This window comes from Sturnus vulgaris, chromosome 6, assembly GCF_052056855.1.
Source record: "Sturnus vulgaris isolate bStuVul1 chromosome 6, bStuVul1.hap1, whole genome shotgun sequence".
NCBI lineage: Eukaryota > Metazoa > Chordata > Aves > Passeriformes > Sturnidae > Sturnus > Sturnus vulgaris.
In genome coordinates this window covers 11658690-11684542 of record NC_142248.1, presented here as the reverse complement: position 1 = coordinate 11684542, position 25853 = coordinate 11658690, and the positions used below count along the sequence as shown (strand labels likewise).

The following is a 25853-nucleotide window of genomic DNA, read 5'->3' as shown; positions in this document are numbered from 1 at the left end:
AGCAAACTTTAATGTCAGAGGGAAAAAAAATACTTGCTTTATTGATTTCCCCAAGGTTATAGTGAATCTGTAGTGAACTCCACTAAAATCTGCTGTAAAATCAATGTGCAAGGTGATCCTCCTACGTGGCTTAACTCAATGCAGGACCTAAGGTTAGAACTAATGGCCGTATCCTCTACACACGACTCAGAAAGATTTCTATGCTATACTAAGTCGTAGCTGAACACCACGGCGCTTAGTCACACGTTTCTTTTGCATCCAAAGACAGCAACCATCATCAGAAAAACACGAAAAGCATTTGGGCGATTCTACGTTCAGATGGGAGCTGTCAGAGTGTTTCCGGATTTCATCGCAAGGCGCTGAGAGGAGCAGCAGCCACAATTAACCTCCAGAGGCGGACTCGTGGCCCAAAAATAAAAATTAAAAAAAAAAAAAATTAAAAAATCCTCGGATTCGGAAAAAAAAACCCAGACCGACTTCCCATGCAGTAAAACCCCCAACCCACTGGTCTCCAAGGGTGTGTCCCGCAGGGACACGGGCCCCGCCCGGCCCGGAGCTGAGTGGAGCAGCGCTGCTGGCACCGCCTCTGCCCGGGGCTGGGCTGGGCCGGGGCGGGTCCGCGGCGGCTGCGTGGGGAGGCTCGGTGGCAGCGGCAGTGGCAGTGGTGGCTGCAGTGGCAGTGGCAGTGGCAGTGCGGGATGTTCAGCTGGCTGGGGAAGCAGGGCGGCGGGCGGGAGCGCGGCGGCGGCACCGACGTGGTGCAGACGGTGACCGGCGGGCTGCGGGACCTCTACCTCCGCAAGCTGCTGCCGCTGGAGGAGCACTACCGCTTCCATGAGTTCCACTCGCCCGCCCTGGAGGAGGCCGACTTCGAGAACAAGCCCATGGTGCTGCTGGTGGGGCAGTACAGCACCGGCAAGACCACCTTCATCCGGTAGGTGACCCCCGGCGTGCGCGGCCCCGCCCGGGGAGCCTCGCCCCGCCGGCCGCTCGCTCATCCTGGCTCAGCTCCTGCCCGCCTGCTGCTGCCTGCTTTAAATCCATCCCTCCCACGCTCTGGCGGCTCTGGGGCAGCGCTGCCCCGCGGGCTGCGAGCCCAGGCCCGCAGCGCTTGCCGGTGACCGGGCTGGTGCCTGCCCGCGGCCGGCGACCTTCCCTGCGAGCGGGGCGGACCGAGAGCTCCGTGCTGTGTCCAGGACGGTGCCGCTCCCGACCCAGTTCTGTGTCCAGGACGGTGCCGCTCCCGACCCTGTTACACGCTCTGTAGCTCGCCGCTTGCTTCCTGTTCAAGAGTATTCTATTTCATGTTCTGCTGAGAAAGTGTAACCCCGTTGTCATACTTCCTCTTAGTTCTTTTAATCTCTTAAGTTATTTCAAAGGAAAAGCAGGGGCTTCGTGCTAAAACGGTATGACTGCACCGGCCAGGAGGGATCACTTAACCTTATTTACTCCCCTTTCTTTCCCAAAAGTAGCTTAATGCACAGATCGGATGTGATCATAGAAGAACAACGTGACAAGAGTTTTGGGCAAAAAACACGTGTTATATGGAAAGTCTTCCATTTGCCTTTATTTTGATCAATTACATTGAAGAAACAGTATCACTACTAAGACAGCTTAATAATGTTGTTCCTGTTGTAGTATTTTCTGTCTTTCCTGTATTCCTGATTTCTAAGTTTCTTAGTAACTCATCTTTAGGAAGCTGAAGCATGTCTCGAGTAAGCACAGTACTGTGAATCTGTAAATATTTTGCATATGTTTGAGTTTCCCTCTCACATGCCACTTACAAATCAGTCCAAGGTTTTGCCCAGCTCTACAAAAGACACTGAGGGGTCATTTGGTTCACGTTTTGACCTACTTATATCTGAAGTTCATTATAGTCCTTCTGTAAAATTTACAAATATTTATCTTTCAGGTCCAAAGATTATGGGCAGCCTTGCCATAACACCATTTGCTTCTTGAAGTACAAAATACCTACCTCTCCTCTCCACTGAATACGATGTTTACCTTTAATCACCTGAGAGCTTTTCAGATGTTTACAGAACTAATCATGTGTCTTTTTACAACTAGCTAATTGAAAGCTTGAAGTTGAACATGGTTTCTTTACTGATTATTACTGAATTCCCACAAACACATAAAGGGTGTTGCTCAGAGGAATATTTTAAAAATAGAAATAGGGCTGTAATTAAAATAAACTTAGTTTCAGGATCTCCATAGACAGTCACAAGTGTGGGGGGGAGAGGTTTGTTGATTTGGATTTTTCCAACATTTCTCTAGGCATACTTATTCATTTTCTTCTTTAAAATTGCAGTTGCCTTGTTAGTCTGTATATATTTCCACATAAGTGTTGTTACTTGGCTTATGGACAAGATGAGGAGAGCACAGGTAATACAGATGAAGGCAGAATGGTTACAAATATGTGCATAACAGAGCTTGTTCTGCCTGTCAGCAGCGTTGTTCTGTTATTTGCAATTCACAGAAAACTCATGTGTTCCCCCCTCCTGTAAGAGTTTGCCTAGGTTGAAAACACAGGTTCTTGATTTATGGACGTTCAGCTTTTCTGTCCTTTACAGCTGCCCATATTTGACAGGAATACAAATCAATATTGTGCTTAGAAACATTAATATTCTTTGCAGTGCCTTAGATATATTTTTGCTACTGTTGCTTTGTGAGTAACTTGTTATCACTGTAGCAATAAAATACTGAGCAAAAGGGTTGGCTGATACTAATGTACAGTCTGAATGAGAAAAGACCTAAACTTTATTACAGTTCTTGCCAGCTTTTTTTTAGCATTTGTCAGTGCTGGATGAAGATGCCAAAAGATGACAATTTTGACAGAGATGAAATTTTCAAAGATATTTTCTCATGTGTTTTATTAAAATACCAGGCTTGATGCAAGAGGTGGCTTCTACTGTGATGTGCCCTTCTTCTTACCCTCTTCACCCCTTTCTGCTGTGCCCGTTTTAGGTAGCTTGCAGAGCAGTTAAAGTTTTGTACGAGGTGTATTGGAGAAGACAGGCATTGGCTGCAGAGCGCAAATCTGTAGCAGAATATCTTTTATTGCTTCAAAAGGATCTCACTACGATCAGCATTCATTACCTCAGCGTTTTCTATAGCATAGATAATTAGCTGAATCAGCATGAAAAAAATGCTCCACTGAAGATGGGCAGTAACAGACAGTAGTGTCACAGTGACTGTTACTCAAAATCCAATTTAGAGGAGAAAAAGAAGGGCAAAACAAAGATAAATTCTAGTATGCTGTGTGCAAGACTTAGAAGAAGACCTAGGAAAATATTATCATGTCCAGGTCAGCCAGAAATAAATTTCCCCTCTGAAAGACTGAATCTCCCATGGAAAAATCTCATACCCTCTCAAGACTGTTATAATCCTGTATTTGTTGTAGATGATTTTTCTTAGAATTAAGTAGAGCTAGAGGGGATCTATTCCTCCAAGACTTTTAATAAGCAGACATTATTTTAAATCTTAAATAAACAATTTAAAACTGCTTAAAATAATTAAAACTGCTTTTTGTTCACATTTCTTGACTTCATAGTCAGGCGGGCATATTAGGTCTAAGTGTTTGCTATTGGGTTTATGTGTGAAGATAACAATTCGGTTTAGCTGCCAAATATTCATTTGGAATTTACTTTGATTGAGGTGTTATCGTGAGAATTTGACATTTTCATACCTCTGACACATCCATATCCACCCTGTTCCTTCCACTAAGTCTTCATGGAAAACACTGATGTACCAGTGACTAACTGTCCCTAGGGATTAAGATATGCAAACAAACACTTCCAGGTTTCTAACAGCTCTTATGTTTTTTCACTCAATGCTGTTTATCCGCTTTGCCACTTTGAACAATGCAGTGAAACCAGTCAGTTTTGCTGTCTAAGGTGTAGTGTGGTGATAGTTTTATTTACATATTTGACAATGCTGACAATTCAGACAAATACATCCCAATGCTAATGCTTGTCTAATTGTGTTTAATGAAGTGGGAGTATGGTGAGAGCCAGTTGTTATCTTACATGAGAGCTGCTTGGCCTTGCAGCTTCTGTAATTGTTTCAATTTCTCATGCCTGTTTTAGAAAAAAAAAGTGGGGAAAAGAGGGACAGGAGAGGAGAATTGTACTGTATGGAAAAGAGATAGGAGGTAGTTAATGCAAACAGGTAGTTTCTTTCATTCTGTTTTAAAAGTGTAGGAGGCTGGAGTTTTTTTTAAAGGCCTTATCAACTTGAGACAAACCAGAAGTAAATTCCTCAGATTGCCAGGCTGTGCTTTTATTTTGCTCCCAGGTATTGCTCAGAGGTTAAAAACTTCCTGCTATTTAACTCAGCCAGAGCTGACTTTTGTGAAAGCACCCTTTTCTATGCATGGTGTCTGGAGTCTGCAAGTAGCGTGTGATCACTTGTGCAGCTGCTTCTGTCTCTTTGGGGGTGAAGTTGGAGGAAGGTCCCTCTTAGTTTCTTTGGGCGAAAGCTGTGACTCCTTCACTAGCTCTACATGAAAGCTTTGAGTTATTTAGAGCAGAGTTCTTACACTAAAGCAAACATCTGCTAGTTTTGCTGTGCTAAAAAAAAAGGTGAATACTTGGTGCAGGATGTATTATGGAGGTGAACAGTCTTATAAAGCAGCCATGAGTTTATCTCCAGTGCATCACAGGGTATCCCTGTTCAGTGCTGCTCTGTCCAGCTCACTTGCTTTTGTGCATTAGTGTGGCCTAGCTAATGCGTTTAGACTTCAGATGATAAAGAGTATCTGCAACTCTGAGTAATCTTTTCTATCTCTGGAACTTTGTAAACTAGTTTCCCATAGTCTGGCTATACATCTTGCAGAGGAACATAGATGAATGTTTATTGGCAAAGCTGAAAGGTTATAGCCCAGGTAAAAACAAAGAGAGAAGAATCAACAGGATGTCTGTTGTTTGATCTAGACTGTCTTTGGGGCATTGGCTATTTTTAAGCATTCTTCCTGTGAACCTTTTTGAACTCCTTCTCTGCTGAAAATTCCTGAGAAGAGCATGGCAGATGCTGAAAATCCAGGTATATTCCTGTGCTAATGCAGCATTTGCTACAGAAACATTGGCAGCTTTTCAATTTACAGAAGACTGCTCTTACCTTTTGTGTGTAAAATTGTTTTTTCATGCTGAGAAGTGTGGTACAGCTTGTTCTGGCTTAGCCTACCCCACAACTCCAGCTTGCAACCAAGCACTCACGCCCTGCACAGTGAGATGGAGGAGAGAATCAGAATGGTAAAAGTGAGAAAACTCATGGCTTGGGATAAAAACAGTTTAGTAGGTACAATAATAGCATCACAGGCAAGGCAAAACGAGGAATTCATTCACTGCTTTCCAAGGGCAGGTAGGTGTTCAGGTATTCCCAGGAAAGCAGGGCTCTATCATACATAACAGTGACTTGGGAAGAGAAAATGCATCATTCCAAAGTGACTCCTCCTTCCTTCTTCCCCTAGCTTTATATGCTAAGCACGATGCCATATGGTACAGGACATCCCTTGGGTCAGCTGGGATCAGCTGTCCCGGCTGTCCCCTCTTAACTCTTTGTTCACCCTCAGTCACTTGCTAGTGGGGTGGGGTGAGAAGCAGAAAAGGCTGTGATTTTGTGCAAGTGCTGCTCAGCAGTAATGAAGAAATCCCTGTATTGTCAACACTTTTCAGCACAGATCCAAAGCACAGCCCCATAGTAGTTACTGTCCCAGCCAAACCCATCGCACTTGAGCACAGCCAGTGCTCAAGAAGAGGTTTATTTTAGTTTGTACTAGTTCTTGATGTGCAGTTGTGAGCCAGTCTTAATGGAAAATACCTGTGCTGCAAAGTGATTTCTGTGTCTGTTAAATAGTTGTACCAGGCAGAGCATTGTGACTGTTGGGTGGGGCTTGGTATTTGGAAGGAGGTCTTGCCTTCCTGGATTGTTATCGCTCTAAAAGCCTGTTTTTTAAAGCTGCCTTTATGACATTAATTTGAGAGTATCATTGCAGTTCAGTTGCACTTTATTGTGGTTTAGTAATTTCAATAAACAGCTAATCTCAATTTCCACTATCGAGTTTAGAGCAGCAAATAGAGATGTTGGAAATCCTGAAAGGTACTCTGTTCTTGTAACTCTTTAAATTTTTCAAGTGTTGCAACTGCAGCAAATTCATGACCAGGCCATGAAATTACATTTTTAGGCATCTAAAGCACCATCACCACTGAATGTCCATAATAATTTATGAGTTTCCAATAGATGGCAATTATCCTGTTACCCTGGAGGTGTCTGTTCTTGCATTTAGATCCCACCATGTGGTTTTCCTTGACCTGGGATGTGGGACTTCACTCCTGTGCATTTGATTCAATATATGTTCTTTACTGCTGCTCTGGAAGCATCTTCTTGTGTATGTTGTCTGTTGCCTTTTGATTTGCTGCCTCTGTCAGCAGAAGCCTGGGAATAGCAATTTGTATCAAGAGAAGAGGTTATTTACAAGTCTCTTAGAGACCCTTTCTCTTTTAAAAGAAGGACAGTGATGAAAAGCAATGTTTGAAATAGAACATTTTATCATGGCAAGTTAAAAACCTTATTTTAGAAGACAGAAATATAATTGATCTTTCAAAATGAAAGCTGTAGATAGCTCCAATCTGGAAAATTTTAGTGGCTCTTGTGAATTAACCTTGGCATCCTGTTTTAGAGAATTCTGATCTGCAGTGATATTTTGTGAAGAGGAGAGAACACTCTTTAGTGTTTAAGGTGTTCTGCTGTTTGCCACAACATTTGCAAATCCTGGATTTCCTTCAGGGGTTCAACTGCTGAGCAATTAATGAAATTTTGTCTTAATTTCATTTAGATAATTTCGTGATTTAATTTGTACAGTGAGGGATCTGCTGCGTTTTACAAACCTTTCTGTGAGCAGAAACGTTTGAGTGTTCCATTTTCTTTTGGAAGTGGTCAGTTTTATTTCCCTGTTACTGTGCATTAGGTACAGCTTATTCTAGAAATAAAACAGATTGACTTTGGCATGTTCTGGCATGATTGTTCTTATGTTCCTCCTTCCTCACAAGTTTTAGTATTGGCGTTTTTTAAATTTCTTTTTTTGAAAGCGGAAAGCTACAGGAAATCTCATGCACATAATTATTCCATGCCCCCTGATTATAGGCTGAGCTAATTGGAGCCAGTTTGCTAAGGGTAGTGGAAAACAGTGTTTGAAATATGTAATATATATTTAGTTCCTTAAATTCAGATTCTGTGCACTGATCTATGAAGTTTCTGAATGTTTGGGTTCTTTAATTGAAGACAGAGATTGTTCAGCAAGTATAGATACTATGTAAAATGCTTTTTGCAGCAAAACCAGCCAGCAAGTAGCCTCAAATCAGTATTGATTTCGGAAATTATAGCAGAATAAGCATAGCACTGTTGGATTTAGTCCAGAATAAACCTTTATTAAAAGAACAGTGTTAATATAGATCCACTAAAATGTAACTAGTGCTGTAGTTGTACGCAGGACCACCACCTGTGCCTGAAGAAGAATTCTCATGTAAATCCAGTTTTGATTATGTAAATAGTTAAATTGTACTTGATTGAACTTGTGTTCTTTTGGTTTTTTGTTGGTGTTTGGTTTTGTTGTTGTTGTTGTTGTTGTTTTTAAGAACTGCAGGGTGAAATTGAAAACGCTTTGTTTTAGTCTTGAGCACCAAGATGGTGCTGTTGTGACTGAGGATGATGCTTTAAAATTTAGCAGTGTTTAGCACAGTGTGTCTGTGAAGGATGGCAGTTGTCATGGAGTGCGTGCTGGAGGGAGGTTTGCTCGAAGGACTTGAGGCTGCTTGAAGGGATGCAGACAGGCTTTTTCTGTAAATAAATGCCCTGGTTCCATTAAGTTTTAATACTTAAATATGCACTTAATTAATTTCAGACCCCGTTGTCTGGAAAGCCAAGGCTTGGCTCTGTGAGTATGTGCTGTCTGTGTCTTCTGTCAGTGGACTGCTCAAAGGGAGGTGCAGGATGGTTTCTGGTGGTAGACCACTACCTGACTTGATGCCTTTTGGAAGTACTTTACTGTTAGTCCTAAAGTTCTGCAGATCTGACTTAGTTAACAATTACGTTTTGATATGTAGGTCAAAAGAAAAAAAAATTCCTCACTCGCAAGCAGGTAAAATTTTCCTGTCTCTTAATGGTTCTCTCTGCCTCTGGTAGGATGAGTTGGAGTTAGTCAGATCATACCAAGTTTATTAAAGGGTTAGATCTGTCAGCCAACTGAATTTGCTCACATTCAGCTTCAAACCATTCCCTTTTTGTACCAGCAGCACTGATATAGGCTTGAAAACCCTCAGAAAAGCAACAAACTGTAACCTACAGCACTGGGATCATTGGTAAAAGAATCCACTTAAATGGTTGAGGAGCTGCAGTTGAGGGAGTGCTTTCCACACTGTCTTTGTAAAGGGATTTACTTTATCCTTTTACCTAGATGTTGTGAAAAACTAATTCAGTCCTTTGCCTCCTTCCCCAGTTAACAGAAATAATGAAATGCAGGTAAATGTAATCTTATTCTTATAGAATATGCATATCCTTGGGAATTTTCAAGCAAATTGTTGGCATTTGCTTTTGCCATGGATCCCAATCATTCATTCTTTTGGAATATTTAGGTATAAATTTAGCTCTTGTGTATAAATACATGATGTGTTCTCCACCTCCAGATACCTGCTGGAGCAAGACTTTCCAGGCATGCGGATTGGTCCAGAGCCTACCACAGATTCCTTTATTGCTGTAATGTATGGAGAAACAGAAGGCAATGTTCCTGGGAATGCCCTGGTTGTTGATCCTAAGAAGCCATTCCGGAAACTCGGCCGCTTTGGAAATGCTTTTCTGAACAGGTGAGATCATCTTGCTTTCTGTCTGCTGATGACTACATTTAAATTTGGACGTGTTCTGTTTTGAGCAGCATGGAATAAATATTCAAATACAAGCAGGAGTGGTGGCAGTTCAGGTGCATTAAATAAAAAAAGGCAGTACTAGGTAGGGTGGCATTACAATAGAGGTATTCAGTTACCTGAATAGAAAATAGCTGTTCAAACCAGTTTACAGAAAACTAGAAATGATCCACTGGGTGACTTGTTTGTGAGGCATGACACCAGGTGGAACTCAGGATAAGTTTATGCAAAAATACTACTCAGTAAAACTGATAGGTTAGTACTATTATTAAAAACTACCATTCAATAAAAAAGGAAACAAATATTTTCCCTTTGCTGTCTTGTTCCCTTCCAATGATTTCACTGGATATGTTGGTAAAATCCTGAATTGCTGGGATATGTAGACCTAAAAGAATGGAAAGTGTGCCCCGTGGATAAAATAAAAACTCAGCTGTTAAGTGTTTAATATCAACTACATGGATGTTCAGGTAGTTCCACAGACCAGGGAGATGGTGTTAGTTTCTGCTGTGTTTGTAAAAAGGGAAGAGTTGTTCAGGGGGTGTGAATATTTTGATAGTAAACTTTAGTAGCATTTCGAGTTGAAAGTTAATTACTAATAACTCCGTTCTTATTGTCTGAGCAATCACCTTGTTTTCTTCCTGTATTTGATGGTAGCTTGACATGGAGGCCTCACTTTGAGAGCCAATTAATCTAAATTGGTTCTTTTTAACAATAAACTTTCCTGTTTGACTGATAAATACTGGCATGTGTGTTAAAAGTTCATCATGTACAGTTTTATCTCTTGCTGTGCTTATTCAAAGAAGAAAGTTTATAGCTGCTTACAGTTGGCTTGGCTATCACTTTGCAGAGATAAGAATATGTGCTGTGGGAAGCTGTAGTCAAGTCCCATTTTAAATAACATGTTTGAGATGATTAGCTAAATTCTGTCTTCCAGATCACTATTCTGTTTCTCCCTTTCCTCATCATTGTGCTCTCTCTACAAAAAATTAATATACTTATAACATAAATAATATAGATTTTATTTTGCATAATATTCAAATATTTGCACAGAACATTTAATAATGATATGTGTTTGTTTGGATGAGTGGCAATGTAATTTTCTGCCTAAATCGTCCAACTAATTGTGTCAGGTTCTGACTGGTATGCCAGCAAGATTATTGGCTAGCTAAAAAGATCTACTTTCAAAGTAACAGACTAAATTATTCCAGTTCTTTTGGTGACTGTGATATTGTTACATTGGAGTGCTGTGAGCACCCTTATCTCCCCCAACAGTCACACTTACTCATTAGTTATTCAGCAGAGATCTAGGTGCTTATCTTTCCCTAGCATTTTTCAAAACTTACCAACTCCTTTCTCTTTATGACTTTGCTTAGATGAAATTCTTAGGTTTCAGTATCTTTGAGTTCCTTCCAGGATACCTGTAATCATAGGGCATATTTTACTTTGCCTTCTCTCATTTGCCATGATGACAGTTCATCCAATATTACATTTTTCACTCCTGCCTTAATAGACTTGTCTCTGCTTCCCCCACCCCATCCCATTCTCCCCCATTTTATTTTTTAAATGGTTTCCCAATCCTAGTGTTTTGTTTTATGGAGGAATTTTAGGCTATGAACACTTAGACTATGAAGTTGAGTGCCCTTTTCATCCAAGTGTAACAATCCAAATGACAGGAAACAGGGACTGAGGTAATGGAAAAAATGAAACAAACAAGAACACGGTATCACAATCAAGGTTTGTACTTAGTAATTAGCTGCATTAATTTATTGATGTTACCTTGCTTTTGTCTTTTTCCATGACCCCTTCTAATTGCCCTCTGGATCTCACTGCTTATGGGAGGTATTCTATTAATATCTTACTTATCCTGTATACTTTTAAGAAAAGTTGGGGAGGAAAGAGTAGGGGCACAGGACCTAGTGTGCCTTTGGATGCTGGTGAGGGAAGAATACTGCATTATATCAGAAAAGCATGAAAAAACATTAGTGCTGCTGGGAAGAAATGCATGGTACTGGTCTATTTTAATGTGCCCTAAGAAATTAGTCATCTCATTCATACAGCTGTTTTTATAGCACTTTTTTTAAGTCTGGCATTCAGGTGGATAGTATGTAGTTCTGTTTTTTATGATGTAGCACTTAAATGACCTGCATGAAGTGGTATGTTAAGAAATAAGTCTCAGTGTTGAAAAGAGATATTCAAGAGATACTCACTATCATTACAGTTTTAAGTTGTCTAAAATACTAGGTTGAGGAAAGATTTTTAACCCATCTTTCATCTTTATCTGATGGATGTATTCTAACAAGCACTTAATTCTGAGTTCGTGCTTTTCTCCTCCCATTGCCACTAATCACTGCTGCAAAGATGGCAGTGTCTGCATTTCTGAGCCTGTAATTCTCTATTTTCTCACAGGTCTTTTCCAGCCATCCCAGTTTGGGTGGTGCCTGAGTAAAGACACTGCTGTATTGTTCAGCTGGCATAACAGTGCCTTTCTTCCCATAAGACAGGGCTAGAAACATCTTGGTGATACTGAACAAGCACTGGGCTTTCTAAGGTTGGATTAGAGTGATAAGAAAAAATAGACATGAAAATCCAGTCTTCACACTTCCAAATTTATGAAGGCTACTTCATGCTGTACATACTAGTGATGTATGTATTTTTGTAATGGTCCACATGAGTAAATGTATTTTCTTTGTCACTTAGACACATCCATTATGCTTCCATGTAGCATGTTTCCTTTGACATAGCACTGCCTTTAGCTTTTGGCAAGTTCAAATAATGTAATTTTCCCAAATAGTACCTTGCTGCTCTTTCAAAAATACCACTTAAAGTAGAAAACTTTCTAGTGGAAGAGTTTGCCTCAGATACGAGGTATTTTTTATACCTGGTGTCCCACTAAAACAAACAATACATTTTACACTATGTTTACACACCCTCAGGTTCTATCAGGCTTGGATGGCTGCTGTTTCCTTATGCCCTTTTGGGTTTCAGGGGGAGGCACAGGTGATGCTGCCATTTCTGTTTCATCCAAGAAGGCACACTGTGTGCTTTTGTTAAAGGCTCATTGCTACAAGGTCTCTAGCAGAACAAGGTGAAGTGAGGTGTTAGGACTTCTTTTCTTCCCAATTTCCTTTGTATTGTATAAAATACCATCTAGACTTTGATACAGTATATATTTTGTATCTGATACTTGCCTTAAAGGTCTTGTTTGACCTCAGCACAGCTACAATTTCCTGTCTGTGATACCCTGTTTTTTGGGGCAGTGTGCTTTGGGAAGCCATAGGTTGATGTAGGGCAGCCCCATCTTGAGCCTGTGGCTGCAGCTTAACCCTGTGTGGGGCAGCCTCACAGGAGGAGGGTGGGTTTCTCTGTGTGCTGGTATCTTCAGCTGCTCCCTGATAAGAAGATTAAACTCTTAGGCAAATCTGTTAAAGGCAGGTTATGATGAAGGGCAGTGAAGTTCTTCAGTCAATAACTATCCCAGAAGCATTGTCACAGCTTGCATGTAACACACCAAGTGCTCTGAGTCCTTGTGAATTATTTATTTTTCTGTAATGCCACCATTGAATTTGCCTGCCATTGCAGAGGCAGGAGGTTATTGTTCAGAGCATATTGTGTGTAATTGGAACTCTTGCTTCTGGCAGTGTGATAGTTTTGGCTGGGCTTGTGGGAGAAATAGTGTTGTTTTTCACTGGTGCCCCAGCTGAGGAGAGTGGTGGGTTAGGGAGTCGGGATCACTCCAACACTGCTAAATCAGGCAAGAGAGAGTTCCAGGCAGAGACTGGAACATAAACATATTGTCAGTGTGGCTTTCTGCTTGCTCCCCGTTTCAGTCTTTGAGTCTGGGCATAAGCTGGAGTACATGAAGAATTTTCTCTCGTGTCTACTAATTTTGGTCCTAGCAAAATGGGGCTTTGATGGAGTCTTTTTAATGTTGCATTTAAAGCCCAAGTTGTCAGCTCTTGCAAAATTTTAAGTCTTATCAGCACTTAGACGTACAGTTTTACAAGATTTCCCTATGTTTTCTTTTTTGAGAAGTTGTCTTCGTAATTTTTCTTAAACATGTATGGTTGCAAAACATAGAGTTTTGCCAGGATTCAGAAACTTTTTTGAATCTCATTTGAGTCTTTCTAGAATCAGATATATAATGGGGAGCTGTCAGGAGACAATCTGTATGTGACCTATTGTTAATGGGTTTTTTTCCCCTCCTTTCCTGCAGGTTCATGTGTTCTCAGCTTCCAAACGAGGTGCTGAAGAGCATCAGTATCATTGACAGCCCTGGAATTCTCTCTGGAGAGAAGCAGCGCATCAGCAGAGGTGAATTGCAGAGCTTTATAGTAACCAAGCTCACTAAATTTTTTCTGCTCTACTGGACAAAACAGCATTCTAATATTTGGGGAGCCTGTTTTAGTGGTACTGTATGGTGGTCTGTCCCATATTTTCATACTGCAAGCCCTGTACAACCCATATTTTAAGGCTGGATGTCAGCTTTGGAATTTTTTCTCTTGAAAGCTGGTAGGGCTTGGTATTTCTCTCATCCTGCTGCTATGGCTGCTAATGGCTACAGTTGCATGATCTCTTGACTAATTAATGCTTTGTCACTCTTTAGAAAAAGCCTTATTTTCATCATTTTAATTGCTTTCCATGAAGTAATAATGACTCTTATATATACACTACTGAAGTTCATGAATGAAGAAATGTTTTGTAATAGCTTGGTTTCAGACATGTAGGTTGGTCATGTCTGAAAAATTCAGGGGTGGGGCTATAAATAAGGTGGGTTTGTTTATTGTGGGCACAGCTGCTAGAGCTGCTTCTTAAGGTTGCTCAGTCATGCCATAATATAATACAGTGAAAAGAGGAAGTCAAATGGTAGAAGGAGAAAGAGCGAATATTTTTAATAAGAAGAAAATTCTGCAGAGAACTGAGCACTGTTTATCAAGCTGTTTTAAACATTAGCCTGTCTTGAGAAACTATTTAAACAGAACAGTATAATATAAACAACTTTCTTCCTTGCATTCTTCAGCTGCATTTAAGTGCATGTTGCTTTTCTGTGGAGTTGTAAATTGTACTGATGCAGGGTGTGGCTTATGCTTCCCTCTGTTTTTCAGACGTTTGCTTAAGAAATGGAAACTTGTGTTTCATATCTCTGTCAGAGGAAATAAACTATAAGTTGGCTATGTAATGTGTTGGTGAAATAGTAGAGATGAACAGCATGAAAGCTCTACATCTCTGCAAGCAAAGGCCTGAATGTTGTGAAACCAGAAATAAAACAAATACTGCATGTCAGCACTCTTATTTTAGTCAGAAAAAATTGGATGTATAACTAAAGATTTTTAGTCCTGAAAAAAGTCTTCTCATAAAATGTCCACAAAGTGTTTAGATCCCAGTTTATACAGTCTGGTAGAATCAGCAGAGGTCTGCTTCTCCATTGTGGATTCCAGCTCCCTTTTTCCTCCTCGAGTTAAAACTAGGTGCATCTTACCCTTTCTTTGCTTATTAAATCAAGATAAAATTATGTTTGGCAGCATTCAGGTATCTGTTGCCACTTTTGGAGTAGTGTGGAAAAGAACATGAAATAAGCAGAAAACTGGAGTATCGTATTAATATGCCACTGAAAAAGCGAGCAATTGTGTAACCAAATGCAGCACCATTAGGTAATGCTGTGGAAGTCTCGGCCTTCAAGTGCAGGACAGCGTTGTTTTTCACACCAGGTTATGTTTCACTGGTAGTCCTGTGTTGCCTGGACGATCATGACTCTTCACTACCATCTAGAATTGCTCCTGTGATTTAAGAAAACATGGCTCTTGTTCTCTTATTATTCAAAAACTCCTTGTCTTGGTGGTATGTGCCTTATCAATTGTTACAGCCTAGCTGGACTGCCCTTTGGCATGAGAGACTTTCACCTAATTTGACGTAGCTCAGTGATTACCTCAAACTCTTACCTGTTTCACAGGCTATAACTTGATTAGATTGCATTTCACGATTTTTTTTCCCATGTGTTAAAGATTGTCTTGAACGTGTCCCTTGTCATAGTTCTTTTATCAAAGTGTGGTTCTCCTGTATGCTGTTAGGTTTAATCATGTGTGTTTGTACCAAATATGAGGTTTTGGGAGTTGGCTTTAGAGCACTGTTCTCTCAGTGTCCCAGGCTTTGAGGGCAGGTTAAATAAAGATTTCATGTACTTAGGCATCAGCATACAAGAAGTTATCTACAAGTGCCTATGCATTTATTGCATACACATATTCCTCGCTGTCAAGATTAGAACCTACTACACTCAACCTTGGTTGAAACACTGCATAGTCAGATACATTTCCTGTAAATGGCTTTTGGGCTGTTTTTGCAGTTTGCATAAAACATATATAGGTGGTTTTGTGGAGCACAAACTTGACTTGTCCTGTGAATGCTGTACACAGCAAGGTTTGTCTGACCTGCTTCCTGAAGGAACCGGTCTGACTTAAACATATTTATGTTGTAAGTCTAATTTAGCACGTTTTGAGGTTTGGGTTGCTTTGATGACTTCCTAAATTATTGTGTGCAAATGTAAGCAGGATTGTATAAGATGTTTTCTGCTATCCCTGAATGTGTCTCTGACAGAGAGGGTACTGCTTTCTAGAAGTTTAGCTTGTGTCTAACATTTGTAAGCTGCGGCTTTTCTTATTTAAAATGTTTGATGGAAGAATTACATTGCAGGGCCTCAGTGTAAGACCTTGTCTCTTTGCTGTTGATGTTTTTTCCCATCTCACTAGCTACAAACTTCATATTTAGCTATGAATGAATGTAACATCTGTATAATATTAAAATTTGACATGTATCAGTAGGAGTAAGTTGATGTTTTCTGAGACCAAGAGGCAACTCAAATATTAGCTTTGATTTTAACCTACAGGAAAACAAAAATGAGCTATGTAAAATTAGAGGACATGCACAACTTCCCAGCATGCTCTATTTTTAACTCTGGAAAGCATCCAGGCCACAGATGATTTCTTGAAGGATCAAAAATATACGCAGAGGGTGACATTCCAAGATGTCTCAGGACAGACCTTTCCCGCTCCTGTTGTCGGCAGGAGGATGTGCCAAAGCTTCCTGCCTGTCAGTTCAGGACAGTGTAAGTGGCTGGAGGAGAATGTGCACGTCTGCCAGCATTGTCCCCTGGTCAGACAATGCCCGTCCCTGTGCTGCTTCTGCAGCATCACTGGTGGTGTTCACGCCCTTGCAGACAGAAATGTCTGTGTGATCTGCAAGACTGGAAGGAAAAATGAGTGTCTGCCAGGATGTAGGGAGGAACCCCTTTTAGGACGGGAGGGGGTGTTTCGTTCATGATTAAGTGGTGTGAAGGCAAGTGTTTCAAAAAGTGTGGGGAAAACGTTCAGGGGGAAATGGATACTGATTTTTTTTTTAAAAGCAAAAAGCTCCCAGTGCATACTTTGCTGTTCCTTACTCATACTAGTTGAGTCACACACATGCCAAACCAGAAGCTGCATCACCAGTGGTGACTCTGCGGATTAGATGTGTCACTTCTGAATAAGGAGTTCCTGGATACTGTTTGTTGTGTGGATTAGGTACCAGCTGAACCTGTAAAAGCATTTAGACAGGTGCTATGAATAGGCTTTTCTTTAGAGCGTGATAAAGCTTGTTTCAGGTGATCAGAAAGGTCACTGCTCGTGCTCTGTAATCTGCCATGTCCTCAAAGCCATCAGCAATGCAGTTATGTTATTTGTAAATTGTACTTTTTAGCCTGCTGTGGTGAAAATAACAGCAAGTGTTGCAAGATCAGGAGAGATGAGTTTAAAAACGGTTTTAAAATCCAAATACTTCTGGTTGCTGACTTGGACTTGCACCGTTTTCCTTGTTAATTCAGATAAGCAGTGCTACCAAAGTGACCAATATTGGCAGAGGTGAAGAGAGACTGATCAGAGCCCCACAGTCCTGTTTAGCTTGGGTGCTGTGCTGGAACCAGACTCCTGGAAAGAGGCGAATGTAGGTGTGAGACAGAAAAAATGGCAGTGATAAAAACAGAAGGTGGTAATAGTGAGACTGGTCCAAGGAAATGCGGGATACAGTTGTTCTGAGCTCACTGCCCACGAATGCTGTCCTCTTGAGTAATAAATCTCCTTTTTGCCCCCAGGTAGAGGCTGTTATCCCCTTGTTCTCTCTCCCCATCCCTACGTTCTCCAGGACTCAGTTTCTCTGAATGGTAAGACTGTCACAATGTGTTCTTCCTTCAGGCTACGACTTCTGCCAAGTCCTGCAGTGGTTTGCCGAGAGGGTTGACCGAATCATCCTCCTTTTTGATGCCCACAAGCTGGATATATCCGACGAGTTCTCAGAGGCCATCAAGTCGTTCCGGGGCCAGGATGACAAGATTCGAGTGGTGCTTAACAAGGCTGACCAGGTGGACACGCAGCAGCTGATGAGGGTGTACGGGGCGCTCATGTGGTCCCTGGGCAAGGTGATCGACACGCCCGAGGTGCTGCGGGTCTACATCGGCTCCTTCTGGGCCCATCCTCTCCGCAACACCGACAACCGCCGGCTCTTCGAAGCCGAGGCACAGGATCTCTTCAAGGATATCCAGAGTCTCCCGCAGAAGGCTGCGGTGAGGAAGCTCAATGATCTCATTAAAAGGGCAAGACTTGCGAAGGTACGACGAGAAAGGAAACGGCGCAGTCCGTGCTGCTCTCAGCGTGGTCCGTCCCAACCTTCTCGGTTTTTCTCTTGCTATAAAGCATCTTTGTAGCACAGTTTTTAATCTTGGACTGAATTGTCACTGTTTCAAGGAAAAAATAATCACTTGGGGAGAAAGCTATTGGTAGCAGACAGGAGTTCTAATTTCCTGTGCAGTTATCAAACCAAATGCATTTTCCTTGAAACACTTTTTAATGTGAACTTCTAATCAAAAATGAAGAGGACCTGCAAATCCATCAGTATAGGAGTAGTTGTTTGGTGGTGTGTTTGGCTTATTTAAATTTCTGAATATGAAGATAGACTTTTGGGGGGTTTTTGGTGATGTTATTTTTTTCAAGTTGGAGTGGGGCTGTTTGTTAGTGGGGTTTTTGTGGCCTGAACTTTAGGGCACCCTGTAGAAGTTGCTTCTTTGAAAATTCCATTTAAAATCACAATAATGTTGTATAAAAAGTTGCTCTGATCCCAGAGAAACCTGAGATCCAGTCTGTTTTGTAAATGTTGGCAGCATTTGATCATTTGTTACAATAATTTTGGCACTGAAGGAGTGTCAGTTGAGTAATTTTTAGATATTTCTATGAAATGTAAAATAAAAATGGACCAAGGTAAATACAGAACACAGTGCTCTTGGGGATATGTTAGACAGTCACGGAAGGGGAATAAACTGTTTATCTGCAGGAAAGCAGCAATGTAATCCAGTGCAATTTTTCTGCCTTCCAAACTGCTCTCGAAGTACTGACAGTCAAAAATCACTTTTTACAGCATCGAGTGTGGAGTTTATTTTACTCTGTTTCTGTGCTACCCTCTTCTTAATGTTTTCTAAAGCATTTACAGTCACCAGAAACAAAAGCAAACTCTAAACATGCTGTCAAATTTGGGCATTAGGCTTTTTTTTTTTTTTTTCTTTTTCCTAAGTCCTGTGACTCACTATCCCATTTTGAAGATGGGGACTGTTCTTATCTACAAGAAACACATGTGCATACTGGCAGACCTTAGGCCACTCAGAACACACATGTGAAACTGTTAGTGCTTATGAATTACAAACATATTCTTTTTCGGTTTGATAGAAATATTATTTCAGACATAAGATCCATAAAATTACTTACAATTATTTATAAAGGCTCTAAAAAATACCCTCATTGAATCCATTCTGTAGTTCTAGAGAAATACTCATATTTTACTCTTAGAAAATTTCATGGGTTTATGCTTCTTTATGCTAGAGTTTTTTTCTCGTCTACAGAAATGTAAATTTATTTGCAATTAAAATGCATATGCTCTTTTTAGATACAAGGAAGTGTTGAAGTGGTGTTGTGAACTTAAGATGTGCACATAAAAGCTGGCTATATCATTTTTATTTTAAAAGCAAAGTTTTGTTTTTTTTTCATTTCCTCCTTAACAAGTAAGGAAATGAATGGGAGAGCAATTGCTGTGTGCAGATTGTGTAAGGTTTGTGTAGAATGTTATAATACATATTCTGGCATGGTTTTGTAGGTAATAAGTATTGGACTTACACCACACCATAGCAATTACTTGTTTTACTGATTCTTCTTTATGGTAGTTTGTCTTCCCCCAGTCTTCAAATTTTCACCTGTTTATTGCTTAACAGTTTGATAGGCATACCTAATTTTTAACTCTTTCTTGTGTATGTGAAAATTGTAAGTAACTTCTGTTTTATGGACAGCTACATTCTTTTTAAATGAACAAGAACCTGTGTTCTGTAAGGACATCCTGTTGTGGAGGTCATTTGTCTGCTGTGGTCCTGGTCAGGTCAGAGCTTGGGAGAGCAGTTTGGTAACATCAAGTTGTGATAGCCCTGCATTACTTTTAAAAGAAGGCTCTGCCCTGCTGCCTTCCCTTTTGTGTGCAAAATGAGGGTCAGTGTCCACACAATGAGCTGGATAGGTGAACTCACCTCAGTTAGGAAGTGCAGCCACTGTTTCTGTTCTGGACCTGATCACTTGCTCTCTGGCCAAGCAGATCCTTTTGGTGGGCAAAAGTGGTGGGAGAGTGGCAAGGGGGAGGAGATGAATGGTTCAGAATAAAAGCATAAGGAAGGTGGGCAGGATGGATATTTTGATGGCAGTGCAAGAATCAATGTGTTTAAAGACATCCTAAATTAATGTCTTTCCTTATGAGCTGGAAAGGCTCTACTTCTCTCCCTAGGACTTCACCAGGCAGCCGTGGCATGCTGCTCCTATGGGAACTGGCTGCTCTGCCATCTGCATAGGGGGCTGCATAAATATAGACTATAGATCTATAAATATAGACTATAGGTACTCACTTTTCTGTGAGTAAATAGGTAGGAATGCAATATCACTTCAACTAGATAGCCCTGCATACTTGGGTTACCAGAGGAATTATCCATCCCATTGATTTCCACAACGGCTGGTGAGGCAAATGATGTACAAATCATACAGATGGATCAGTATGGCTGGAGCTCTGTGTACAGATAGTGTCAGGACGTGGGGTTTGGAGTCTTGCATTTTCTCTTGCTGTTGGTGCTCACAGAATGTTGTACCAGGCTTCTCCTTAAAACTGCAAGTGTGCATCTGTATTTCTTTGAAATGTGTTTCCTTTTTCTCTGCCCCTCAAAGGAATGCTGAGAGCAGCAAAAGCTAATAATAACTAACTGGTAGCTAACTGTTCATGTAAACATGAAGTTCCAGAAACAGTAGTTGATAATATCTTTCCTTAGGGAAACATATTTCTGTTTCTTTTTATGACCTAGGTGAGGAATGCTACTGCTAAGTGTCGGTGAACAGTAGTTTTGATTTCAGTTTTGCTTCTTTTTAGGTTCATGCTTATATCATCAGCTATCTGAAAAAAGAGATGCCCTCTGTATTTGGGAAAGAGAACAAGAAGAAGGAACTGATCAACAAGTTGCCAGAGATCTACATCCAGCTGCAAAGGGAACACCATATCTCAGCAGGGGACTTCCCTGAAGTCAAGAAAATGCAGGTAAGATGGTAGAGTACCATTCCACTCAAAGAACTCTCCACTTAAAGCAGGATTGCCAAATTGGAAAAGGTAGAACAGAGTATCTCAGCATTACAGCTTAGGGTCTTTGGCAGTAGAGCAGTTGAAATGACAGTCATTTGTCTAATATGAGGTTAGAGTGACTTGGAAGTGTTTCAGACTGAAAAAGAGTGGTAACTTGCTTAGTGTGCATTCACTGCTACAGGACTACACAAAGAACATGAAAATAAGGAATCTGACCTTCTGTCCTTTTAATCAGTCCTTGGTCACTCCTGGCAGAAAGTACTAAAGGCTATGTAAAAAAATGTTTTTTACATTTTTTTGTAAAGAAATGGCAGTGAATACTCACAGGTAAAGGGACTTCTTGTTTTGAATCCTAAATATGATTATATCTATCAATTTTGTAATGGTATCAAATATTTGTGTAGGTGAAGATATCCTTAGTCATAAGTTCATTTTTACTCTACTCTGTTCCTGTTTTTACTGGTACTGTTTCCCAGTGAGTAATAAAGGCAATTTGTTACTTGAAAAGTTCAGCTTAAAACCTCTTGCTTCTGAAAATAGTCTTTTGCTTTCTTCTTGTCCTGTTAAGATTGTATTCTATAAAGGAGAGAGAAGGTTTATACTCACAACTAATTTTTAAATACCTTTTTTCTCTTCTTCTTTTGGACTTTCTGCAGTCTTTCAACCAACTTTCTGTAACTTTCTTGCCTATTTATTTCTGTTCTCTGATTTGAGATGAGTTGTTTAGAAAATATCCTAGGGAAAAACAACTAATGTTTTGTTAGCAGCGATTTCAAGCATCAATTGGCAATTTTTGTGTCTCAGATCATAGGCTTCTTAAATGGCCTTTGAATTAGAGGATAATTCAACTTGAAAGCTGAAGAGCAAGAGATCAGGAGCCTGCAGTTTGCTCTGACCATGGACTAGTCATGAGTGTGATGGAGGATGTTTTCCAGATGTGTCATTCTGACAGTATATGTGGTACACTTTCACAGCTAATCATCAGGAGAGATGATTGGCTGATTATCTATAGGAAGGCACGAGTTTCTTTCATGAACTATAATATCTAACCTGGGAATCAAATACTGGCATGAGATAGCAAATCATAGATGAAGCACAAGATGTATTTTAGCTAAGTTTTCACAGGCAGGACTGTTGGAAGGGTTTCATGAGTTAGGCTCTGAAAGGGGATTTTGTGGCAAAAGTTGACTCTTTCTTCCCTGGCTGCTTTTGTTTGTGATGCAGAATGAGAGAATAAGAGATCTGAATATTGAAACAAAATTTAAATTGAACTCTTTCAAACTTACAGTACATGTCAGTTAAGCCTCAGCAGCAGATGGCAGCAAATATGTACAGGAGAGATCAGTCCTGTAATGAGGAGCAAAATTGTGAGGAAGTAAAATTGTGTGAAAACAAAATTGTGCCAAAACAGATAGCAAGTTGACCTTTGCTTCCTGAGATTTATTGCAGTACATAAATTTATTCTGATCAGGTGCTGTAAATCAGGTGATTGTGTATAAATGTTACCTGAACAGAGTTGTTGGTTGTCTGTACCCCATGCTCCAGGTTTCTTGGGTTCATGTCATGATCATTTTGATATGTATAGGAGCAGCTCCTTGAGGGGATAGATGAGATTTGTTAAAGCAATTTAACATAATTTTACATAAAGTGGGAGGTGGTGGTGGTGATGATGTTTGGGGTTTTAACTTTCTCTTCCTGGCAAACATTTTGCATGTAGATAAAATTTAATAATTGCCTAAAGCATTTTTTATTTTACAATGCTGTGGTTTAAAACATACTTGGGCTTGTGTTGGAATAGTATGTATCACCTAGGTAAGCATTTCACTGGTGTTATGATGAAAACTCCACAAATTCTGCAGGAACCATCTGACTTCATGAGTTCTGGTGGCACTGCTGTAAAACACTGCTGCTGTTAGCTCAGCTCAGCTTTTTTTTATTGGTTAAGGACACTTCCTGACCTAACCACAGCCAAGAAGTCTGATCTGTAAAATCAGATCAGTCCTGCAAACGTTTGATTTTATTTTTAACTCTAAACATTTGCATAAGTGCTAGCAGGACTTAGGACTTACTTGCAGGCTTTCTTTGATGTTTGGAAAAAAATCATCAAATGGAAAGTTGCTGGTAACATCCATCAACTGCAGTGGTTTTATCTGCTGCACTTTGAAAACTGTATTGTAAATGTAAATTTAATGGACAAACTCGTACACTGTTGCAAAATTGTCTTAGTGTGTTTGATCAAATGTACTGGTTGTATGGTACATATGTGTCTTGTTTCTCCTTCAAGAGGAGTTTCAACTGTAGAAACAGCTTCAAAAGACACTTATGTTAATTGAATTATTACTTGATTATTTTAATTTGAAGCCCATTCTTTAAACTTTTCAATGTATTGGAATTGTTTTTAACTACTGTCACTGTGTCATTCACAGGAGCAGTTGGAGAATTGTGACTTCACTAAATTTCATTCTTTGAAACCGAAGCTAATTGAAGCTGTGGATAACATGCTGGCCAACAAAATTGCCTCCCTGATGAACCTCATCAGACAGGAAGAGAGCAACATGCCCACAGAGATGGTCCACGGTGGAGCATTTGATGGCACCATGGCAGGACCTTTTGGCCATGGATACGGGGAAGGTGCTAAGGAAGGAGCTGATGAAGAGGAGTGGGTTGTTGCCAAAGACAAACCTGCTTACGATGAGATTTTCTACACTCTGTCACCAATCAATGGCAAAATATCTGGGATTAGTGCCAAGAAGGAGATGGTGACTTCTAAACTGCCCAATAGCGTCTTGGGGAAGATCTGGAAACTTGCAGACTGTGATGGCGATGGGATGTTGGATGATGAAGAGTTTGCATTAGCAAAACATCTCATCAAGATTAAACTGGATGGGTATGAACTGCCTGGCACTCTGCCTTCCCACCTGGTGCCACCATCTCACAGGAAACCTTTCCAGACAGCAGAATGAACAATGCAAGGGCGAGAATGAGGATTTTGAAAATCCCACAGGAAATGTGTTGAAAATACCAAAATTTGAAGTTAAGCTTAGATCCTTTAAACCTCACAGCACATTTCACGCCAGCTACTGAAGTTATAAGCAGGGAAACATTCATGTCACTGTCCTTGCTGACCTTCACTCAGACATGCTTATCACAAGTGCCTTATAATAGCTATGTCATAAGGTGAAAATGTTTTTGTAGTCCTGTGTCCATGTCTCGCTGCCTTTACAACTATAAAGCAGAAAACACCATGCATAAAACTTGCTGGCCTTCACCAAACCTAAATACTTACCAACCCTAAGTGTCTCCAAACTATTCTAAATATCACACTGAAGCTCAAAATGTTAAATTCACCTGCCTATGCAAGGAATATTTAGATGCTAAAAATGTACTTAAACCATTGGATAAATGTCAGCATCTCTGTAGTCTGAGAAAAGGTTGATATAAAAGGAAATTTTTTTATTATTATTATTATTTAATTGGAGTTAGAAGAGTGATGAGGAGAATTTTGTAAGTGCTCAGAATATGAGCAAACTTGTTTTAAAACTTTAGATTCTATCTAGAACTGCAAAATACTAAAATTATGTTTTCAATCTGTCGTTATGTCTTATCTGAAGAACAGCTTCTTCCGTTTTACACAGCACTATATATTCAGTATTATTAGAAGAACTGAGATCTCCTTTTTTCCTTGGATTTATAATTTTCTTTGCGGTTTAAGCTCAGCTTCTCTGCAGACAATGAATTTCTGAATGGTTCAAAGTGACAGCAGAGTGGTTTCTTAAGCTAAAAAAACATGTTTGCATTGAAATTAAGCCTCACTTTCTGTTCAGAAAAGGTGTATTGCTCAAAGTCAACCTCCTCAAAGCACATAAAATTGTCTCTGGATATTTTCATTGGTATTTAATTGCTATTTACAGCTAAGTATACAGTTATATCTGTGTATTTTTTAATATATAATATATTTAAGAGAAGTTTTTAACTCTTTTGCCAACATGTAGCTGACAACCACAAAAGAGAGATTCAATTCCCATGGTGGCAGATTTGAAGGATGGGGAGGCTAACAGGAACTGTTACATTGACTGTAATAAATGATAGACTCATTCCTCCAAATAGTACTCCTTTATTGAAAACAATCCATGAAAGGAATGGATACTTAATAAACATTTATTTTCCAACAAGACACAATCAAATCTGAGCATACTGTCTGCTTACAACTGATTTTTATCAGTACCTTTAAATAAGGCAAGTCTTTGGCCCCGTGAATTGAGTCTTTCAGGGAGGGCCATTTCTTTCCTAAAATCGATTTTGGCAGTCAGTTCTGGTCTATGTGCATGAGCAGGAATTGACTCGTACTCCATTTGTAATAGGAAGGACCCTATACATCAAAGGTACTGTAATTTTGAGCACTTTTTTGTTAAGTCCCAGTAAGTGGCAGCAGTAATGCCTTCTGAGACAGAGCAAGCCAAAATGTGCTTTAACATCCTTGCAATAGGGGTGGGGAGGGAAATAGTTTGGATATTGTCTCCCACTAAAGGTTCTAGTCATGCTTCCGTGTTCAGTTTTGTGTGTGACCTAAGAAAAGCCTCAGCTTCTTTTTTCAAATCATATATTTGTAGGTTGTCAGGTTTAATGCTTCACATCTTGCTGGACCTCTCCTCTTTCTGCATCTGTTCTATTCTGAGGTGCAGTTTCCATTAACTTTGTCAGGGCTCTTCCATGAGGAAACAATGATGCTATTTTAAGTAATGGCAGAACACCACCTTTACCTTGCCAGGTTTCTGGGCCTGTGTCAAGGATGTCCTGGCATAGTTTAATTGTTCTGAAAACCTGGTGGGTTTTTTTGGTTTGTTGTTTTTTTTTTTTTTTTTCCAATTCTTAAGTATTTTTCCTATCATTCAAGCATACCAACTTTATTTCTGATAGACCTGAATTAGGAGCCAAATTAACCTTAGTGCATCTCTGTGCACTTTAGTAGAGCTGTGAAACTTGACACTGAGTCTACCTGTGTGACTGTACATCTGCAGAGTAACTATTTTCTATGTAATTTATTTTTGATTGAACAAAAAGTAGTCTATAGACATTGCAGGTGTTAAGAAGAAGAAAAAGGCTGCAGAAGTAGTAAAATGTGTTTGTTTGTGGGTAGTGTCTGCAGTCAGTACCACTTTATACACTACTGACCAGCTTAGCGCTAGTGACTAGCTTAATCAGGAAAGCCACCAGGAGAAGGAATGCAAGCTTGTGTATGTGACTACTGTAGTGTAGGCAAAGCTGAGAGGA

At 40.1% G+C, this 25853-nt stretch overlaps 1 protein-coding gene across 1 annotated transcript; it reads left to right on the top strand.

The window, feature by feature from the left end:
* The first annotated feature begins 624 nt into the window (after nt 1-624).
* Nucleotides 625-24339, top strand: EHD4 (EH domain containing 4). Its single transcript, XM_014869269.2, has 6 exons — nt 625-934; nt 8679-8855; nt 13126-13223; nt 17129-17541; nt 20376-20540; nt 23009-24339. The coding sequence occupies exons 1-6, from the start codon at nt 699-701 to the stop codon at nt 23543-23545; spliced, it is 1626 nt and encodes a 541-aa protein (XP_014724755.1). The 5' UTR covers nt 625-698; the 3' UTR covers nt 23546-24339.
* Nucleotides 24340-25853: the final 1514 nt, after the last annotated feature.

Excerpts from the sequence above, each read along its gene's own strand:
- EHD4 (XM_014869269.2), top strand. The coding sequence starts at position 699 with ATGTTCAGCTGGCTGGGGAAGCAGGGCGGCGGGCGGGAGCGCGGCGGC. Across the intron at positions 935-8,678 it reads GGCAAGACCACCTTCATCCG|ATACCTGCTGGAGCAAGACT; the intron begins GTAGGTGACCCC and ends CTCCACCTCCAG. Across the intron at positions 17,542-20,375 it reads AAAGGGCAAGACTTGCGAAG|GTTCATGCTTATATCATCAG; the intron begins GTACGACGAGAA and ends GCTTCTTTTTAG.